General features: G+C 42.4%; 1 protein-coding gene across 2 annotated transcripts in view; it reads right to left on the bottom strand.

Moving 5' to 3' along the window:
- Positions 1-1,803: 1,803 nt before the first annotated feature.
- The window catches only part of C6 (complement component 6), a 29,371-nt gene continuing 11,587 nt past the window's right edge, over positions 1,804-19,587 (bottom strand). For both annotated transcript variants that reach the window (XM_014965119.1, XM_014965118.1), the window contains exons 9-19: positions 17,860-18,100; positions 17,048-17,170; positions 15,631-15,797; positions 14,443-14,668; positions 13,056-13,227; positions 11,827-11,938; positions 11,284-11,416; positions 10,091-10,282; positions 9,488-9,578; positions 7,944-8,185; positions 1,804-6,040 (exon numbers count right to left, since the gene is read on the bottom strand). In XM_014965119.1, the coding sequence (XP_014820605.1) occupies positions 5,859-6,040; positions 7,944-8,185; positions 9,488-9,578; positions 10,091-10,282; positions 11,284-11,416; positions 11,827-11,938; positions 13,056-13,227; positions 14,443-14,668; positions 15,631-15,797; positions 17,048-17,170; positions 17,860-18,100 (1,881 nt within the window). In that variant the 3' untranslated portion in view covers positions 1,804-5,858. The remainder of the gene's footprint in view (positions 6,041-7,943; positions 8,186-9,487; positions 9,579-10,090; positions 10,283-11,283; positions 11,417-11,826; positions 11,939-13,055; positions 13,228-14,442; positions 14,669-15,630; positions 15,798-17,047; positions 17,171-17,859; positions 18,101-19,587) is intronic.

The following is a 19,587-nucleotide window of genomic DNA, read 5'->3' as shown; positions in this document are numbered from 1 at the left end:
GCAAATATTGCAGCTCCTGGAGGAGCATCGATGGGCTTCAAGGTAGTCAGGTCCTTTCTCAGACTTGCACCCCCTGGGGTAGCTGGCAGTACATTCAGTGACTCGTTTCTGGAGAGACACTGTGGCAATGGCACCCACACATCTGCTCATTATAACCTGCATCACCCTGATTACATGTGCATCATAAGCATTAATTGTGGAAATTAGGAAAAAAAAAAAGTCATCAAGTGTTTTCAACCAGTTATGGTTTATTCTGTTATAAGTTTCAATTGTCTCTAAGCTGAGATGACTTCCAGGAACAGATCTTCTGATTTCTGCTCTGCTGTTAATTGCAGCTCTCTCTCCAGACTGTTAATCTGAACCTATGGATCGGCTGCTTTGCAGTGCCATGTCAGAAAGCCTTCCTGAGGTACAAGTAAACAGCCAGTGAGCTGAGGAAACAGCAGATAATCAGCTTTATTTTCTCCCTGAGTGGTTTTTAACACACGGGTGACATTGACCAGGGCCTGAAGCCTCCGCGACAGCATTTGATAGGACCTACTATTTCATCAGAGGCCTGAAATTCCCTGTTGGGGCCCATTACCCACAATCACTCGTGTGTGATAGCTTTTGGAGTTGATTTGTCTGAAAAGCAAGATATTGCCATGGGAAAACTAAGGTTCTCCTATCAGCTGTGCTATTTACACTATGCTCACAGAAAGATCTAATAAAAGAGGAAGACTAGTTTTATTATTACAGCAGGACCTCAGCAGCAGAGCACAGTAGAGGGAGAAAGACTGGTTTTTATGCCTGATGAAGAAAACATCATTAAAAGTTTTCACTTGCATAAAGATACCTTTATGACTTCCAGCTAAATGTGCACTCCTTTACCTTTCTGACAGGGTGCTGTAGGGGCTGGGGGCTCCATGGCCCCCCAGGCAGCCAGCAGAACCAGGCAGCCCAGGTCTGTCTCACCCTGCAGCCGAGGATGCCCAGCTCTGGTCACCCCTCTGGGGATGGGGACAAACCAAGACCAGGCTGAGACATTGGCCCATGGGCAGGGGTCTCAATCAACAATGTCCATGACCAGGCAGGGCAGCATCTGATGGTGCTGGAGGGCCAAAATGGGTCCTGAACCATGGGCAGGGTAGGGGAGGCGTGTGGGAAGATGGTCCGGGCTGTAAGTGTGCCTTGTGCCTTCAGACCCTAGCCCTTGAGATGTCTTGTGTGCTCTAGATAAACGGTCTAGTTACCCAAGGATGATCCTGGGTGAAAGATTGCTGCTGTGCAAGTTATGGGAGCAACAGCTTCCAGAAAGCTTATTTGTGTCAAGACCCCCAACTCTCCACTTAGGATATAACAGGGCTCTAGTCAGGGGGAGCGGGAAAAAGAAAAGCAAACAGGCTCCATCTGAAAAACAACATGTTAAAATCAAGTCCCTTCTGCTCTGGGCTTGGTTATTGCAGGTACCAGAAGAAGTGGGCCCCAGGCCCCATCGTGTAACCAGGAGGGCACAACGTATTGCAAGCATCCCATCCCTGCTGTGCTGGTGGCTGGCTGTGTCTCACACAGACACGCTGGTCCCTTCCACCTGGGCATGAATAACACTTTCTGGCTCACCCAGTGTGCAATGGGAAGGAGACACAGGCGCCTGCCGTGGCGCTCAGCACCATTTTGGGAGCCAGTCTCTGACCTCGGGCTATCACAGCGCCAAGCCACACAACAGCTTTGGTCCTTTGTGGATGGAGCCAGTTATTCCTGAAAAGCGACAATATAAATGGCACTGATCTAGAAGACAAACAAGCCGGTGCTGGAAATTGAATCTTAAGAGTATATACATAGTCGTATATTTTAAATATATATATACACACAAAATTTTAAAAAAAGAAATTATAGGATTAGCTTCATGCAATTTTAGACACCTATAGCATAAATATTTGTGGCTGGCCTGGTCACCCCCCTGCTCCCTTCACTGTCAACAGAGGAAGACAGGCACCTTTAGGGCATGACTCATCTGGCCTGTTTTTAGATGTCAACCTACGAAGACAGAAATCCTGTCCTCCAAGGGACAGTTTCTCTCCTCCACTGACTAAAAGGACAGCCAAAGATGATTAGCTTGGATGCGGACTCACACCTTAAAGGGCAGCTCACTCCCAGTAACCAAGGAAGGAAGATCATCTTACCCAAACCCCTCTGTGTCAGAAATCTTCACACCTACCCATGAACAAACACACAGAGCCTTGGGAGCCAGTTGAAAGACTCCTTATAGTAAAATTGACACCTTTGAGCAGAGGGTTTATTAAAGCTAGTTAAGTTTTAACTTTTAAACAATATTATTTTTACCATTGTTATCCCATAACATTCCAGCAGCAGAGCTGAGTCAGTTTTGCTACAGATAAAGCTGAAGCCTCTGTTTTCTGAAGCAACTAGCCAAAACCTAATGGTCAGGTATCTCTGGGTGAGGAGAAACATGATGGATCTCTTCCTCTAAATACATACACTGAATATGTTTAGCTGGAGCTATCATCAATGCTGCAAATTATGCTGCTCCTGGAGGTACATCCCTGCACACCCCAGAGCATGTTGGACAGCATGTTGGCCCGGGATCGCCTCTGGTTTACCACTCACTGGGAAGGTAACACTAGCAAAAGCTCTAGTTCCCATCTTCTGCTGTGCTCACTGCATCTAGCAACTTTGCATTTAATAGCCCCAGTCATATTTTTCACCAAATTCTTAAGAGATATTTACCTCTCACACTACAGCTGAAATAAAGACATCAGGACTCAAATATTTAATGCAAGATGTTTTCTCTCCTCATGTAAGAGGAAACATTAGTTGCTTTAACTAAGCAGTGGCCCATTGAAAAAGCTTGCTGGTTGCTAGTTAAACCTATGGAGCTGTTTTATATTTAAACCCTTGAAGCAAACTTCGGATTACCCCTTTCTGAGGTTGTATAAGGATAAACATTATAACAAACACTATATATATATTTAGTTCTTTTTTATATTTGGTCACATTTTGCATTCTATGTTACAATTGCAGTAACTATTTATACAGAAGCCCGCAACAGCAGCTGCTAATTGTACGACCATTGATTTGTGCCTCAGCTGTCTCACTGTGGTAAGTGTATTCTACACACACTTCACATACTCTTGTGCTAGAGAAAAATTAAATGTGCTGGGATGTTGTATGGAACTTTGCATCAGTGGAAAGGCTCATTATATTCATTTTGGATAATGCCTCCTCTCTGACGTTAAGAACAAATAGATGGGATTTTTCTGTGCAGTAGAGAAGCTGCATTACCGAGAAAGCTGTCCTTCGAGAATCAGTCAGATCTCTGTGACCCTGGTTACCCTGACAGATTCAGTACAGGTTTGCTTCATCTTCCCAAATTATAATTTATGACCCAAGGCAATGATCCATCAAGCCAGATAACATTACTTGGAGCTTACAATGGGCAAAGGAGAGACAGCATTTCCTGCCACCAGTGAACAAGAAAACTCTATCATTACCTAATATAAGTCCTCACACTAGGAGAGGAGAGGTTATCCAAGAAAAAGATAGGTGTTGCAGGAAACATTTGAAGAGCTGCAGTTTTTGATGTGACGGTTGGGGACACCTGTGACAGAGCATAGCAATAAACCCAAAGTCCTTGCGAGTGCAGTCTTAACCCTACTGAAGTCAACAGCAAAACTCCTACTAATTTCACCCAGATGAAGATTTCCTCTGGATTCAGTTTATGGCCGAATCATCGTCTTATTAGTGAGTGGCAGGTGATGTCTCCACTCTGTGCCATAATGCTCAACTGAAACAGAAACTACGAGAGTTATCCGCAACAGGAAGAGAGAACAATATAAATCTTAATGCAAACACTTGCATAGCACACAACCACCCTGAGACCGGCGGTGCTGGAGAAATGGGGATGGGCAGGGAGTTCTTGTCTGCTTTGTGTTTACCAGGAAATAACTTCATCTGGCAATTTTTCATGGTGAGAAGTGTCAGGAAAAAAAATTCCTCCTATCAGAAACATTACTAGACAGTCACAGTGGAATCAGAGCCCTGTAATGAAAAGCTAGTATTAAGGTTAGAGGGTCAGGAACAAGAAATCTTCATTGCATGTTGAGGGTGCAGAAGGCATACATAGACATTCTGAGTAATTATTCCCCCACAGAATGCAACCAGCAACATGAAATAAGGGCCCTAAAAACAAGCTGGGGACCATCAAATTTGCAGCCCTCCCCCAGACCATCACCAGGATATTAGCACTTATCTTCAGCTGGAGGAAAGAGCTACAGAACTACAAAGGCAAACCTACCTCAGTTTTTTAATAGTAATTTTTACCACATATTTAAAACAAGGAAACATAGTGCTTTATTGTATTCAGCAGCAGGATTAATTGCCTTGTTTCCTTGAGCTCCATCCGGTTGAGAATAGCTGCTGATTTTAGGTGCTTTGCAACATCCCAAATAGAGGGGTCTGATACCTCCTTAGAGGAAAACTAACAATTTCACATCCAGCCCAGTCCCAGCTCCCAAATGACTCTGCCCAGATCCTGACAAGGTATGATGCTTATACACAGGGCAGGTTATTAATCAACGGACACTTGTGCTTTATTTCCAGATTTTCATTGTTCTGCTGACTGCTGGTGAAAGAAAGTGACTTTCAGCTTTCATCTTCCAGGAGAGCAGGTTTCTAATCCTCAGTTTTACATAATTCTGAGTGTTGGAGGGGAAATTCTGATTGTAACTGCTCAGCAGTGGTAATTTGTGACTGAGGAATGACCTGGCACAGAGGGCAAGAAGGACAAACTACAAGAAGGGATTAAACTGGCTGGAAGTAGAAATATCAGAGAAGGAACAAATCTTTGCAAGGGAGTGAAGTTTCCCTTGGTGATGAGATAAGAAACAGCCTCAGCCTTATCTTGTCGCCCTCCTGGAATGGAAGCCCTCAGGGGCCACCTTTGTGCAGCAGAGCTGGGCTGGGGGATGGACCCACGGCTGGGCTGAGGTGCTCCATGCAACTGCTCTTGGGTAGTACACTTGCACTGCTGCACTGCTGGTGCAAATGTATTTAAGGAATCTGTTTGTGATGTATTTTTGTAGATTCCATGTAAAACCACATAGTATTGCAGTAAGATTCTGCCCAATGCATTGTTCATTAAAGATTGGGTTTTTTTAATATTTAAGCACAAACATGTTTAATCCACCTCCATGATTACCATAAAAATATCTCAACAGTGTCTAAGGCTTAAAACCAGCAAGCTAACCCAGAATGTTTCATCTCTTCAGTTACTCTGATTTAAAATCTCATGGTTTTGAGGGTTTCATTCAATCATTGCATATTTGAGGTTTTCAGTATTCTCTATTTCTTCCTGAATTTATACCATGGATACCCAGACAGGTAGCCTCCTTCATGACCCCATTAAGTGTCAGAGAGAATGTGCAATGATGATGAAGTCTGCCTGCCTGGATCATGCAGCCAGTACTCAGCCGGCGAGAAAAACACGGGGCACAGCATGCACAAGTGCAGGAACAGAGCAATAAATGTCTGAGGAAAGGAAAAGTCTCATCCAGTGGCAGGGGAGACCCAGGGCCATGCTCCCCTTTCTCCCTTCCCCTCCCCTTACCTCCCTCCCTCTGTACACCCACGGAGTTACCAGCTGTGAGAGCAATCCCTATACCCCGCAGCCCAGATCATTTTCAGATGAAAAAATACCCATTGCCACTCTTATCCCCAAAAATCTGTTAAGTGAGCTCTACTTTTTTTGTCAACCTTTGGTTTTGATCTACTTGTCCTTTCATAACCAGCCAAGATTTCCTCAGGGTGGCTCGGCCACGCACATTGGGATGATGGTGGTGGCTGCTGGGAGAGCTTATGGGTTACACCAGGCAGCTCCCCTGCTCCAGCACCTCCAGGCTGATGCCAGAACACTTCATGGCTGCCAGCATGCAATGGCTGACTGTCCTCTTCCTCCCTGTCAGCTCCAAACGGATGCAATGAAGACGTGTCTCTTCTTTGGGGCACTGATAAGGCATCAGGCAGGCGCACTGGGTCCGCGTGTCTGGGAATGAAGGTGTTGGAGTTTTAGCTGCAAATGTCATGACTGAAAACATATTTCATAGTTTGACAGCGTTTCAAAGTCCAACAAAGAATGAAGCTTGTGATACGTTAGTTACAAAAAGCCTGTAGTGCATACACTAGGCAGCAGGGTACTAGGAGTAGAGAAAAAAGCAGCTTTAAATATCAGGTTTTGCAGCAGTGGCCCATACAGAAGTAGAAAGGAAGTTATCTAACTATTTTTATCCACTGGCTTTCCCTGACCTTTCTTCTAAACAAAAAGATATTAAGTTGACTTTCTGTTCCCAATTATCCTTGCACACAATGTTGCTGTGAAATGGAGTCTTAAGGTCCATATTGTGTCAGCTCCTATTTCATTAAAGCTCCCTTTATGAATGCTAAGCTACCTGCTGCTGGCCTGTGGTAAAGCTCAGTCCTGCCGGTTATTTCATTACCCATTTCTGATCTAATCAGATTCTGACTCCTTGTATTCTTTCCCAGAAATTCCCTGGGCAGGAAACTAAGTTTCTCTGTTCCCTTTTTTAAAACATATGAAAAATGTGTTTTCTTCCATTTAGCTGCTTTCACACGGTATTGCAGTATCTTCTTCCTCTGTGTTGGTGTCAACTGCTTGTTCTGAGGAAAACCAGAGCTTTCATTCCCTAAATGTTTGTGCAGAGGAGGAAAGTCCAATTCAAACCCTTTGAGCACCACAATGGAAACTTGTTTTATTTAATGTATTTTTCTCCTCTCTCTCTCAGTTTTCCTCATTGAGTAAGACTCCTTTAGGATTTTGAGAGAAAAACATTGGGTACTGGCACAGGATCCAGCTTTAAGCCACTTTCACAGTGGGAGCAGATCTAGGCTTCTTAGGAACAAATAAGCCTAATGTTTTTTTTTTAAATTATAACCACTTCCCGGGGGCCTAAGGTGCCTAGAGGCTCCAACATAGTATATCCCTTGAGGGGTACACTTAGTCATGCCCTCTGCTCTCAGCCCCACAAAGAACATCTTCGTGGTAATTTTACAGTCACGTACTTCAAATCCTGTGCTGCAGAAATCTTGCATCTTCAAAACAGGGGTTAAGGATTGCTGCACACTGGTGCTCCCTTATTTATCATAAGTAGACAAGGTGTGATAAGAATCACATTTGTCTCTGGAAGCAAGTGAAGGAATGAGTGTGGCTGCCACTCAGCCTTTTTCCTGGCAAGAGGCTGATGTGCATGGAGCAAGCCAGCATCTCAGGCATTTACAGGAAAACCCACTCTCTTATCACCGTTGCACAGTAAATAGCCAAGTTGCACAACAGCGTTTATCAAATAATCCTCTTAGGGATTTCATCAGCTTAGTTATTTCATTAAAACTCTTGATAAACACAGTTTTCACATATGGATATTTGCAAATTTTACCATTAAAATCCCATTAAAGCCTGATGGCCCCAGTCTTGCTTTTTAAGTATTATCATGATTTAATTTCATAATTTAATTATATGCTATTGAGGGTGTGGCCCAAATTAACTCATGAAGTACAAACTAGTGGTTATAGTAGCCTCCCAGGGAATGGGCAATAACATTGTTGACTACAGTTCTGTAATTAAAGATTCAAAAGTTAATTCTCCTGAAAAAGTTCCCTTAATCTCCAAGTTCCTTTTGTGCCTTACTAATGGAAAGTGGCAATGCTACACCACTTGTGCCTAAGGAAACAGGCACATATCTAAGTGCTTTTTTTCATCTAAGTACTTGGTAGCAGGGACACAAGACTGATAACACTTTCTCATTCCTCTCATGGTAACTTGCTGGGGTGGACCACAATGCTCTTAAATCCCATGCTTGGAGCAGTGAAGGAGTCAGCACATTTTATTTTTAGGTGCAAAGGGCTGGATAAATCCCACAGTTCAGAAGTCATACCTGGACACTCCTCCCAGTCATAGCAGGTGTCATAGCCACAGGGCACTTTCTTCAAGCTATTTGTAGACAGCTTCGCCCTTTCAATAGCCCAGTCTAGGTTGGAATCACCATGGCAAGGGCCAGCATGCATGAAATGAAATGACTGTTCTCCGAGGCACATTTCAGCTGAATACTGACAGCTGGGCTTGGTCACGTTCTGTTCAGAAACAGCATGTAGCACACAGATGTCTTCTGAGTAGTGGCTGCCCCAAGGGAAAAAGAGAAATTATTTTAGCAGATTGCAGAGCAAGTCCATGCTTCTAAATGCTCCACCAGCATCAGATGAAACACAGCAAAGCCATGGCCATGTTGGACATCTGTCTAAAGACCTAAGGCTGTCCCAGCTACTGCAGAGCCTGAGCCTGATACAGCATAGTACTGCAAGATGAAGAAGCTTTGGTCCTGTCTGACAGATGGAAGGTAAAGGACATGACCCTACACAAGAAAACAAGAGGTGCTGTTACCTTCACAAGGCATGGGAAATTTCCATGGCCCTGGGGTGGCTTGTCTGAGTTAATGCAGCCCTGAAGCTGTGTGTGCAAGACTGTGTCTGAGGCACAGTTATTTTGGGACCGATAGCAGGCAAACCCAGCCATGCTGCTGGTAGTCTCCTTCTGTATTGCTCTTGGTTCCTGGGTGGGTTTATTCTCAACAAGTGCAGGCGTTTCCAAGCAGCACTGTTTTGTTGAGCTTAGCCGTGGCCCAAAGACAGGGAGCAATTCAGTTCACCTTGTTTACCCTCCTGAGCTAAGCTTATGGCTTTAATCAATAAAACCTCTCTAATTTTCAGAGGATTTGGCTTATAAGATTTTGACATGTCTATCACCCTCTGAACATGCTCTCTTTTTACCCAAGTACTCTTGAGAGAGAGAAGATACCTGGTTATTTGGTCACCGACATGAATGAGATGAATCCCATGCCAAGGGGCTTGCCTGTGGTCACACAGGAGCCCTGTGGTGGAATGCCCCACACCTCCACCCTGACCAGTCATGTACTAAAAGTCCTCTAGGGTAATCCTCTATCCACTCGAAGGCTCAATGGTCTGTGCAGGTCATGTTTTATAAAGAGTCAGTAAATCCTGGTCTTACATATTTTCATATGTTCTGGAGACTGAGACAAAACAATGTATTTTGCAGCATGTTCATTGAAAAAAGTGAATCTCAAACAAAAGGAGCATGACCTATTATAACAAGGTGATGACAGTGAAAATACAGAAATTGGAGGAATGAAGAGAAGGAAAGGAAGAGTTGGGATCTCTCATAACAGATGGTAATGTAGGTTAGAAAGATGCACCCTGGTATGCCATTTGGTTAATGTCATTGTTCATTTATTTCACATATAAATGGGACTATAATTTGGACACAGAGCTGGCTAATATCTGAATGGAGTAGTCCCAGATTGCTGTTGTCTTTTGTTACTTTTCCTGGTTTGTGTCACAGTGGAGAAATGGTCTATCAGTGGAGAAATTTTGATTTTTCTTTTTCTAATCGAAGTACTTAACTTACCCACAATCTTCTTCTGGAGACATACAAACACACTGAGATCCAACCTGCTTTTGTCCTGGATTGCAAATACCTCTAATTTCAGTTTGCACATCTGAAGCAAAAAGTAAGAGTTAGTTTAACTAGTTACCAAGTGAACAGAAATAACTTAGGCTCGTGCTGTAAAACATAAAATGGATTTATTTCCATTTATCTCTCTTAAAAAGCTGCTGTCGTTGGGATTCCACAAGTAGACAACAGTCTTTGCAAAAATAAACAGGAAAATCCTGTAGCTGAAGTTTCAATAAAATGCATTATGATACTTTACTTTCTTTCATAGAGCCTTGTTAATACATCTGGGATTTGGTTGAGCTTGTTTCTAAAAAACTGTCAGTTTCATAATTAAAGTGTACAGTACATTGCACCCAAAAATTCTGAATTTAATGCAGAAGTTTGGGACTGAAATTATATTGCACTGTGGTACGGACAAAGTAAAAACAAAATTAATGAACAGTCGTCATATGTATTAAAACCAGTCATCTGCCTCTTAGTTCTACCTAGATAAGATAAACTGTGCTGTTAATAGCAGCAGTATAGAAACAGTACAGTTCCTGCAGGCATACTAACCTTTTTCACATGTAATAGATCTCAAAACAGGAGGTATCCAGGACAGGTCTTTCCCACAGGTATACTGTGTTTGACCCGTGACTACAAACCCAGCTGGGCAGCTCAGCTTCATGGTTTCACCAATCTTGTACTGTTGCTTAAATGGGGAAATTGTGACACTGTCAGATGTTGGTGGCCTGAGGCATACCGAGGCTGCAATAAACAAGAAAAAATTATAATTCTTGTTGAGTTTGTGGTGCACAGATATTTACAGCAGGTCATAACGCTTCATCTGAAGAGACATAAAGACCTTCAATAACACTGAACATTTGACAGACATTCAAAACTCATAAATATTTAGCCTAATTAAATCTAGAAATTTTCAGTGCAGTCATAGTATTTAAAAATATTTTTCAATAAATAACTAAATAATTATAATGGTTTTCTAAAGTATGTTAGTATGAGTAATTGAATTTTACAGTTTAATAAGAATTGCATTAACAGCATATTTTAATTTTTCTTTTGCAAGTGAAGCTATCAGCAAAACAATTAAAATGAATAGCAATAGAAAGCTCCTATGTGTATTCAGGTAATTTTTTTGGATAAAACTAACAGTAAGTCAATGAAATCACACTGAGTTCTAGAAAACTACTGGAATCTCTCCTCTTAGCAAACCCAGGTCAGTTTGATAAGTCAGGTCTGATCCTTAATTGGACTATAAATACTTCAAGGCATTGATTCATTGTGGTGATTTTCAAAGCAGCGTGGGGTGGTGGTGGTCGTTAGGGACACATCATGCATTTAATATTAAAAAAGCTAGACAAATTCCTCTAAGAATACTTTCTTGAGCATAACTGTCATCAACTTAAAGATATCTATGTAAGCCTGGAAACAAAAAATGAGTCCTTCTGATAAAGATATTTAAAACCTGACAGAAGAAGGACCTCACAGCATCCACCTGAGGATTTTTCTAAAGCATTGAATATTAGGATGTCCTTACAAAGCACACAATAGTAACACTTTTGAATTGGAAGAGGAATGCTGTACTGACTCAGTAGGTTTTTGCCATCTCTACATGAAATATCTTCCCAAAATGCTATCTTCTCAGGTATCATTACAGATTCTTTTTTAAAAACCTGTTTTAAAATCTATTTTGTGTCTTTTTCTTCCACTTCTGTTTTGCTGTTGGGCTAAATTAGTTTTCTCTTTCTTACGTTGACATTCAACAGGTTGCCGCATCCAGGTTTGATCTGGCAGACACCGAAGGAACTGGTAGCCACTGAGGACATGACTACTCACACAGGCAATTTCAGCTTCTTCCCCTACAGCATACTGGCTCTTTTCATTCTAGAAAAAAGGAACCAAAAAGCCCCTCAAAAATCTACTCTAACGAGACTGGACATTGTTAAAAGAAACACTGATAAAAACCTGATGATATGATGTAATGAATGAGTTCTTTTCCTAATCTGAATACGAGTCATCCGCTCACCTGTTTGTCCAGCTGCACTGACTTACATTATGGTTACAAAAGAAGGATTCTAGGACTGCTGTTTGAAATGGATTATACCTTGTCTTTGCTTCAGTTTCTGGTGGACTTTGGTGGACTAGAGTCCCACAGCATGCCACACACACAGCAACACACTCACTAGCACAGTAGCTAGCTTGGGTGTCAGGCACACGTAGCAAAGAAGCTCTAAAATTTCCCAGCTCTGCGACTGCTATACTTCCCTTCTGTATCACCCATTTTCCATGCTCACCCTGATAAAGCCATTTTCTGGTGGGTCTGGTCTGGAGCATCCAGACTCAGGTTCACCAATCAAGACTTCCTCTTCTCTCCTGGCTTCATCATCATTTATACAAGGAGCACCTCTGAAAAGTAAATATTTGCTGGTAAGTATGTATCTCAAGTATTGTGTCACCAAATAACAATGGCATAATGTCAGGAGCTTTGGGAAGGAATGCTGTGAGTGTGTCCTGGCCTATCGCCCCTCCCCATCCCACCCCAAGTCCCCACAGTGAAAAAAAAATAATTCTGTTAAATAATATATGGTGGACATCAAAAAGTTGCAAGTGCTGATAGGACGGAGACTGTGAGAACACTTAAAAAGTCATGATACAGGGCTACAATTTCTATTGACATAACTCATGAAATATTTCTATAGATTAAGAAAAAGAGGCAAAGAACAGCATACAGATGAAAGGCTCTAAGGAGTCCACATGCTTTTGGGTTTAAGACAGTGTAGTCAAAACCTGCCCGTTGCCATCAGGCAATAGTTAAAGGAGGTGGGTCTCTCTGAGTATGGAGCTGCCACAGCCTGTGTTGCGTGAGATGAGTAACAAAGAACTGTGGAGCCCATTGCTTTTAATCTTCTCCTATCCGCTCCAGAATCTCCTCTGTAGTCATTACAGAAACAATGATGAAAATCCTGCTTCAGCTCTCAGTTCCATTAGAAAAACTGAATCTATACAAAGCCTCATTCTTGAAGATCCAAGAAACGGAGCCAGTTTGGGGCTGGGGATGATTCTAAGCTGAAACCATTCAAAACTGGTACATCAGACATACTCAAAGTGGAAATATGAAGAGCTTGGTAGTTCCAGTGGAATTCTCTCTCAGACTGAGTTCAGACCTAAACCTCTAAGAGAAGAGGATGTGTTATTGAAAAAATAGAAATTGGTAATTCCCATGAACGGAAGCAGATGAGTTCTCCATGGCTTTGGACAAGAAGTCATGAAAAGCACTGGAAGAGATCTACCAGCTTACTTTGGAATGTAATTCATCAGCCATTTTCTAGGAGTAAACAATGAGTAAATCCAAATTTGAAGCAAGTTGTGAAGATTTTCAGACATTTCCTTCTCTCAGCCCCACCATGGAGGATCAGATGGGAGAGCTGTCTACTATTTCTCCTTGGTAGTCCCACAGCCATTCTGGAGGGCTCCTTAACTTGCCCCATGACTATGAAGGTCTTTTGATTTACCATCTTCTTACCTGTCTGTGAACACAGAGACATAACAGGTCTCCTCTTCTTCCCGTTCACCCTCACAGGGCTTCCCTCCATTCATTGGGGAGGGGTTATTACACTCCCGGGTCCTTCTTGTTTTGAAGGAAGCATCACATGAACTCCATTCAGACCAGCAACTCCAGCGGCCATCTACAGCAACTGCAAGAATTAAAAGAAATCACATCTTTCTGTAAATCTGTACCGTACATAGTATTTCTCCTAAGGCCACAAAGAAGAAGGATAGGGGTAAATTTATAATAGCTGTTTTCAAAGGATTTAAAATTGTTACTGTTGAGTAGACTTCCTAGGGAATGTGAAGTTTTCCAAAGAGACGGTCAGCCAAATTCCAGCTGCTTCATGAAAACCTAAAATATACCTTCCTTTATAGTTTTGATTGCAACTAACATTCAAACACAGAAGCAGCTTATTTTCTGTTTCTATTGCACACACAGATGTTTGAGTTTTCATGGTGCTGACAACCTTTTTAGATAGCTCACTATTTAATGAGTTATTAAATAAATCTGAGCTCTAGCACCATGTCTAAATGCCAAGTCTACATCCCATGCCAGCTAAATTCTAACACTGCTGTCTTTGCTTAACCCCTGGGGCATTTTTTCTGTGCCACCATGAGGCATATATAAAAATATTTATTTACACACTTTTTCTTTTCTGCATGCAATACACTTCCTACATTCATCTCTATATATTCAATTGTTTATTTCTTTCAAAATATTTCTTTATCAGGGTCAGACAATGAGACCTGGAGCTGCCTAAGTGACTTTTCCTTCTGTCCCCTCTTGGTCCTGGAATATAAATATATGTCGTACTAAATCTAATACTGTAAGTCTCTTCTGTTTCCCATAGATATTACACTAGTGCCAATTTCATTCAAAAGCCTGTTTGCATGAAATCATTCTTTAAATTCTTCAGAATTATTATTGTGTTCCCTCTCCTTAAAACAATTTCTTAAGACAACTCCATAAAAATTTTCCTTCTACACTTTAATCAAGAATTTTTATCTCCATTACCCACTTAGTCAAGAATAATAAGCTATGGAAAAATTAAGGAATAGGTTTCTAAATTTTTGCATCAATTATCCTTGATCTCAACTTCCTCCTTATTGCAGAAGTGTTCATTTCCTAGTATCTTAATTATGTAGCTGAGGAATAATCTTTTACTATGTCTTACAATTTCTTTTGAGCTGTGTCTATTCAGTTTGATTTTTTAATTTTTATTCCTACCTTTATTCTTATATTTTCTGACCATCACCATGTGACAAGAAGCGCTACGGATTTGGTAAGGGAAGGTTATATCAGATTGGTCTTTGACAAATAGACACCGGAAGGAGGATTATGACAGTATCACCCCAAATACCTGATTTGTAACCTGGAGCTCGTATCTCACAGTTTTTGCCATAGGTGCCAGCCTGGCACAGGCAGAGGCACTCTGTCCCAGAAAGCACGGGCTTGCCGTTATTGGGGCAGGGGGCACACTGGCAGGGGTCAAACTTGGCCACGTATTCCCTCAGGGCTCTCCTTAGGTTGCGACGTTTGGTCACGGCACATGGCACGTTCCTCACCAAATCCATGATGGGCGACACCTGGTAGACAACCACTTGGTCAGTAGTTACCCAGACCCAGCAGCGTCCTGGAGGGGGGAGGGGGTAGTTAGAGGATTTCAAAGGCACTAATGCCTACGTATGAAGTTATATCTCACAGGAGTCAGGCATGTTGAAAGTTACGGATGCTTTAAAGGAGTATGACAGTGCTGTACATCTATATTATACTGTTTATATTTCTTTTGTTTCCTCAATTTAGGGCTCTCTGAGCCAGTGGAAAACCAACCAAGCGGGATACCATGTCTGAAAATTCAGGACACCAGAGATAACACAAGGTTTGCTTACAGGCAGTCCCTGCTGTGTGAGAGGTCCCTACACTGCCTTCAGGAGCTCAGTAGCTATGGTGGGAGGAGGATGGCTGCGTACTGCCTCCAGGCAGGCTTTCTGTTTGCCTCACTGTGCTTTGCTGCTGCTGCTGGCTGGCTGCTGTGCCAGCTGGGGAGCTGGGCAGCTCGGTGGCCTCACGGCAGCACCAGCACACTCCATTAAATGGGCAGGACAGACATGCCAGGGGACTGCTGCTTTGCTTCAGTTCAGCTGTGTGCCGTGCCTTGCATCACAGGCCTGGCAAGGGAAAGAAGACAGGGAAAAAGAGCTTTGCCAGCACCAGGCATTGCTTCCCTGCACAGTAACTAGCCCCTGCCCAGGCCTGACCTCCTGCTGGTGCCAGAGGAATTCACTCCTATTCCTCCCTCTTACTCTCGCTGTCCGTGGATGACACAAACCTGGTGTGGCTTATCAACAGCATGCACAAAAAGTATTTCTAATATAACTTTATGTCATGCCCATATGCATGTGCTTTCGTATCATACACAGCATCATCCCGACTTAAAAGACAAAACACCTGCAGAGCTCTCTGAAGAGCTGGTGAATGCTTTATCGTCTCAATATCTCTAACTGGTGAGTGCTTTATAATCTCAATGCCCTTCCTGCTCTTCTCTTACCTCAAAGTCAATCACCACAGGATTGTCCTTCGTTGACTCCAACCATTCTGTGAAAACTTCGTGTCCTGGAAAAGCCCCCTTTTTCTCCCAGGCCAGAGCTGCGGCATACTCTGCCCTGCCACCTTTTACCAGGGAGACTGACCGTTCGGATGACTCCAAAATGGAACCTGAAAGGGGATTTCATCACAGTGTTGTCAGACAAAGGCCTCCAAAGATGGTAGATGTAACAGAGTTCTAAGAGAAAGTGAAGAGGATATAAAATAATAAACTAAGATTGGTTTTCTGAAGCTAGCCAGGGAAGAATGAAGTCTAAGCTTAGAAAAACAATCCCTGCTATAGCAGCAGAGCCTGAACGTGTCTCCTCAGCCATGGAGATTTTCAGAATTACAGAAGACACTAGTGGAAAATGCAGGGGATACAGCAGGCTCCTCTAGAAGAACACATTACAAGGCAGGATCTTTAGTCCCATCTGTAAATGCCAGAGTAATACAAACTGATCATAAAATGAGGACAAAAACATGGTGGGGGTGATGAAACCCTTGGTTTTAGTGAGGCACAATGTAAGTCTTGCCATTCTTGCAGAAAATGCACCATCCTTTTGCAGTCCCTGATATATATTTCTGGTTTTGCCAGGTAACATTGCCAGGGGGTTGGTCTCTTCTCCCAAGTAACACGTGATAGGACAAGAGGAAATGGGCTCAAGTTGCACTGGGGTGGGGGGGGGTTAGATTGAATATTAGGAAAAAATTCTTCACTGTAGGGGTTATCAAACATTGGAACAGGCTGCCCAGGGAAGTGGTAGAATCACCAACCCTGAAGGTATTTAAAAGATGAGTAGATGTGGTGCTTAGGGACATGGTTTAGTGGTGGTTTTGGCAGTGTTAGGTTGATGGTTGGACTTGATGATCTTAAAGGTCTTCTCCAACCTAGCTGACTCTATGATTCTATGAACTCCTGCACACTTTTATGCTCCTTGGCACAAGGAAGATGGGAGGTAAAGGTCAGAGAATGTGTTATTGCTGACCAACTCTCTCAATGGGGCCTAAACAACCCCCAAGGAAAATCAAGACTTCGTCATGATCATACATTTGTAGCTGTGCCCGTTTCCTGGTTCAGCATGCCTGGTCTGGGATCCAGGAATGTTTGTCAGATCCGCGACTGACTGCTGCTGGAACACCAATGGTGGTGCTCCAGACCACAGGAAGAGCGCTCTTCTATCATAATTTCTTTTGCAAGTAAGAGGATGTTTCCAGTGCCTGTTTCAGAGTCAAGCAGTGAAACATTTACTCCTCTGACAACAGTGGAAGAGTATCTGTAGTTCAACAGAGCTGGAAGATCACCGGAGGCACCTAGCTAAGGGGAAGGGTGTCTCCCATGGTAAGTAGCAGGACATGGCCCCTGTTCTCATCATGATCACCTTCATGTTTCACGGTCATCCTGTTTGTGACGCATCTGTGACTGACTTTCTTTTTCTTACGGAAGAACACACGCTTTGTTGTTTCTGTTCGAACACACATCGTTGATTCATCCACCGACAGACCTAGAAATACCACAGAGCAGCAGCTTCATCACCATCACCCTGTTACATTGCCCCCAGGCTCCCACATCGAGGTGAGCCATCACAGGTCTCCCTGCTCCTCACCCACCACTGGAGACTTCACTACTGCAGGCACCTGTTTCCACAGGTACAAACAACTTGGGACTGAGTCATGCTTACCATGCCCTTTGGGTACCCTCCCGTACCCATGCAAGTTACAGCAGTGGCATTAAGGATCACAGCTTTTAACCTCAGATTTCCACTTTTGTGGTATTGTCTTGTCATTTTGACAGTCAGGCAGCCATGGGAATATTTTTAGAGTAATTTCTAATCAATACCAGCAACTTTAATGACGTAGCATTTGGAACTCTCAGACCTCAGTCCCACACTGAACTATGCTGGGACACCTTTTCCTGGTGTCGCCTAGTGTTGAACTGAAAGTCTTAAGGATTTCCCCAAACACAATGACATTTACCAAGTAAGAAACCTCTTGACCTTTTCAAATTAAGACAGTGTAGAGAAAAAAGAATACTATTGCACTATATTTAGGCAGTGTGAGTGATTCCTGGGTCTATGCAAGTAGAAAGGCCTTTTTGCTGTTGGACAGTTTATGAGGTGGTCTAAGACCTAAAAACAGTGATAAGAAAAGCTGGTAATCAAACAATGATATTTTCTTGTTAAAGATTACATACCTGAGTTCTTCAATTCCTCAGAGCTGTACTGGTAAAGAATGTCATAGGAGCCACCCATCTTCCCGGAGGTGTAATAATGAGTACCAAAGTCATCAAATATTCTGCTGTATGAAGCATAGTTGTACTCCAGTGGCAGGTGGTTAAGTGCTTTTAGAAAGACATCTGAGAGCTGCAGATCTGACTGTTTCATTGTGAAGTTTGCAACAGAAATGACTTTATGGACTCTAATAAAGTTGGAATTCTAGAAACAAGAAAAGGAGAGTCTTAGCATCTTCATGCACAGTTTACTGCAGAAAGTAGAAGAAAGTGTGTCCGGAGATACATTGCAATAACTAATTAATCCTGTGTGTCATTCTGTTTTAACCATGAATAAAATAGCCCTGGGGTTTTCAAGACCCCTGTGACGATCTTGAGGACAATGGTCATTTTTCATATTGTGCGTTCCAATAAAATTGGGACTTCCTGACCACCTACCAAACAGAAAACAAAAGGATTCTTGCCATAAAAAATACACCACCAATTGATAAGGCAACCAAAAGTTTCAGAGAAAAGACTTCAGGGACATTTACAGCTAACCTGGTGAGTGGAACAGAGAAAAGGGAGGAATAGAAAATACTGAAAGAAGGGATTTATAAAGTAAAAAAGGGAACTTATGGCACAAGGCTGAGGTAAAGAGTTCAAGCACAACAGGAGGGGCAGGAAACTGGAGCAAATGACCAACCAGCAGATAGAAAAGATCCACTATAAAACAATTTGTTACTGATTTATACATGGGTTCCTCTGCTGAATTTTCCTGCTCGTAGGTTGGCTCTACTACGCTTCTGTCTCCAAGTTCACTTGGCTTAGAAGACACAAGGATGTATCTAGACAGAGAGTTCTCCCAGCCAGGACTGAGAAGCGTAACACAGGAGTTGGACCTCAGTTCTGCACAGCGCGGCTCATCTCACTGCTGTCATTTGCACATTGGAAAATAAGCTAAGGATACTCAGTTTTCCACTGCAGTAACAATAAAATGGAAGAAATTGGGTATGTGACAATTCCCAGTTTATATTCAGCTCCTGAAATAACCTGTGGCAACATAACTTTTAGGATTTTTAGGTGGTTTAGGATCCTCAATTTTCAGCTGTGCCAACTAACATTTCAGTTATGCACACAAAATTGCAGGCCACTTTGGCAAATATTGATTCTAAAACCTTAGTTCGTTTTAGCACGCACTTGCATGGTAAATACAAATTTCTGTTTGAAATGCATCTTGCATTTGCATTTTCTGCTAGTAAAAGTATCTTAAGTGGCTTTATTACTAGCAATTTGCCTTACAGTTGTCAAACCCAGTGATTTCTATGTTAAATCCATTAGGCATGCACAGTGTTGAAAACTCTCACTTGAAGAACAATCACAGGAAATTGCATTCCAAAGTCTCCAGTCATTTCTGAGTACGTTTAACCATAGTGGGAAACCCTTGTGCTTGTAGCAAACTTAACCCATAAGTACCAGGTATTAATACAAAATATTAGTAGGCCATGGATGATTATTCCCCAAGACAGCCTGGTCAAAACAAGTGTGAGTACTCCAATTCAGTTTTGTTATACAACTTTGACAAAAAGCAGCCAAACAGGACCTGAGCTGGACTGATGTTGAAAACAGTAGTTTTAATTGGAAATTTTCTAATGAACCAGGGTTTCATCAGAACATGCTGATCAAGTAATCTTTCATCCCAAATTTCACAAC

This window comes from Calidris pugnax, unplaced genomic scaffold (genome assembly GCF_001431845.1).
Source record: "Calidris pugnax isolate Ruff unplaced genomic scaffold, ASM143184v1 scaffold273, whole genome shotgun sequence".
Taxonomy (NCBI): domain Eukaryota; kingdom Metazoa; phylum Chordata; class Aves; order Charadriiformes; family Scolopacidae; genus Calidris; species Calidris pugnax.
This window is presented reverse-complemented; position numbering and strand designations above follow the sequence as displayed.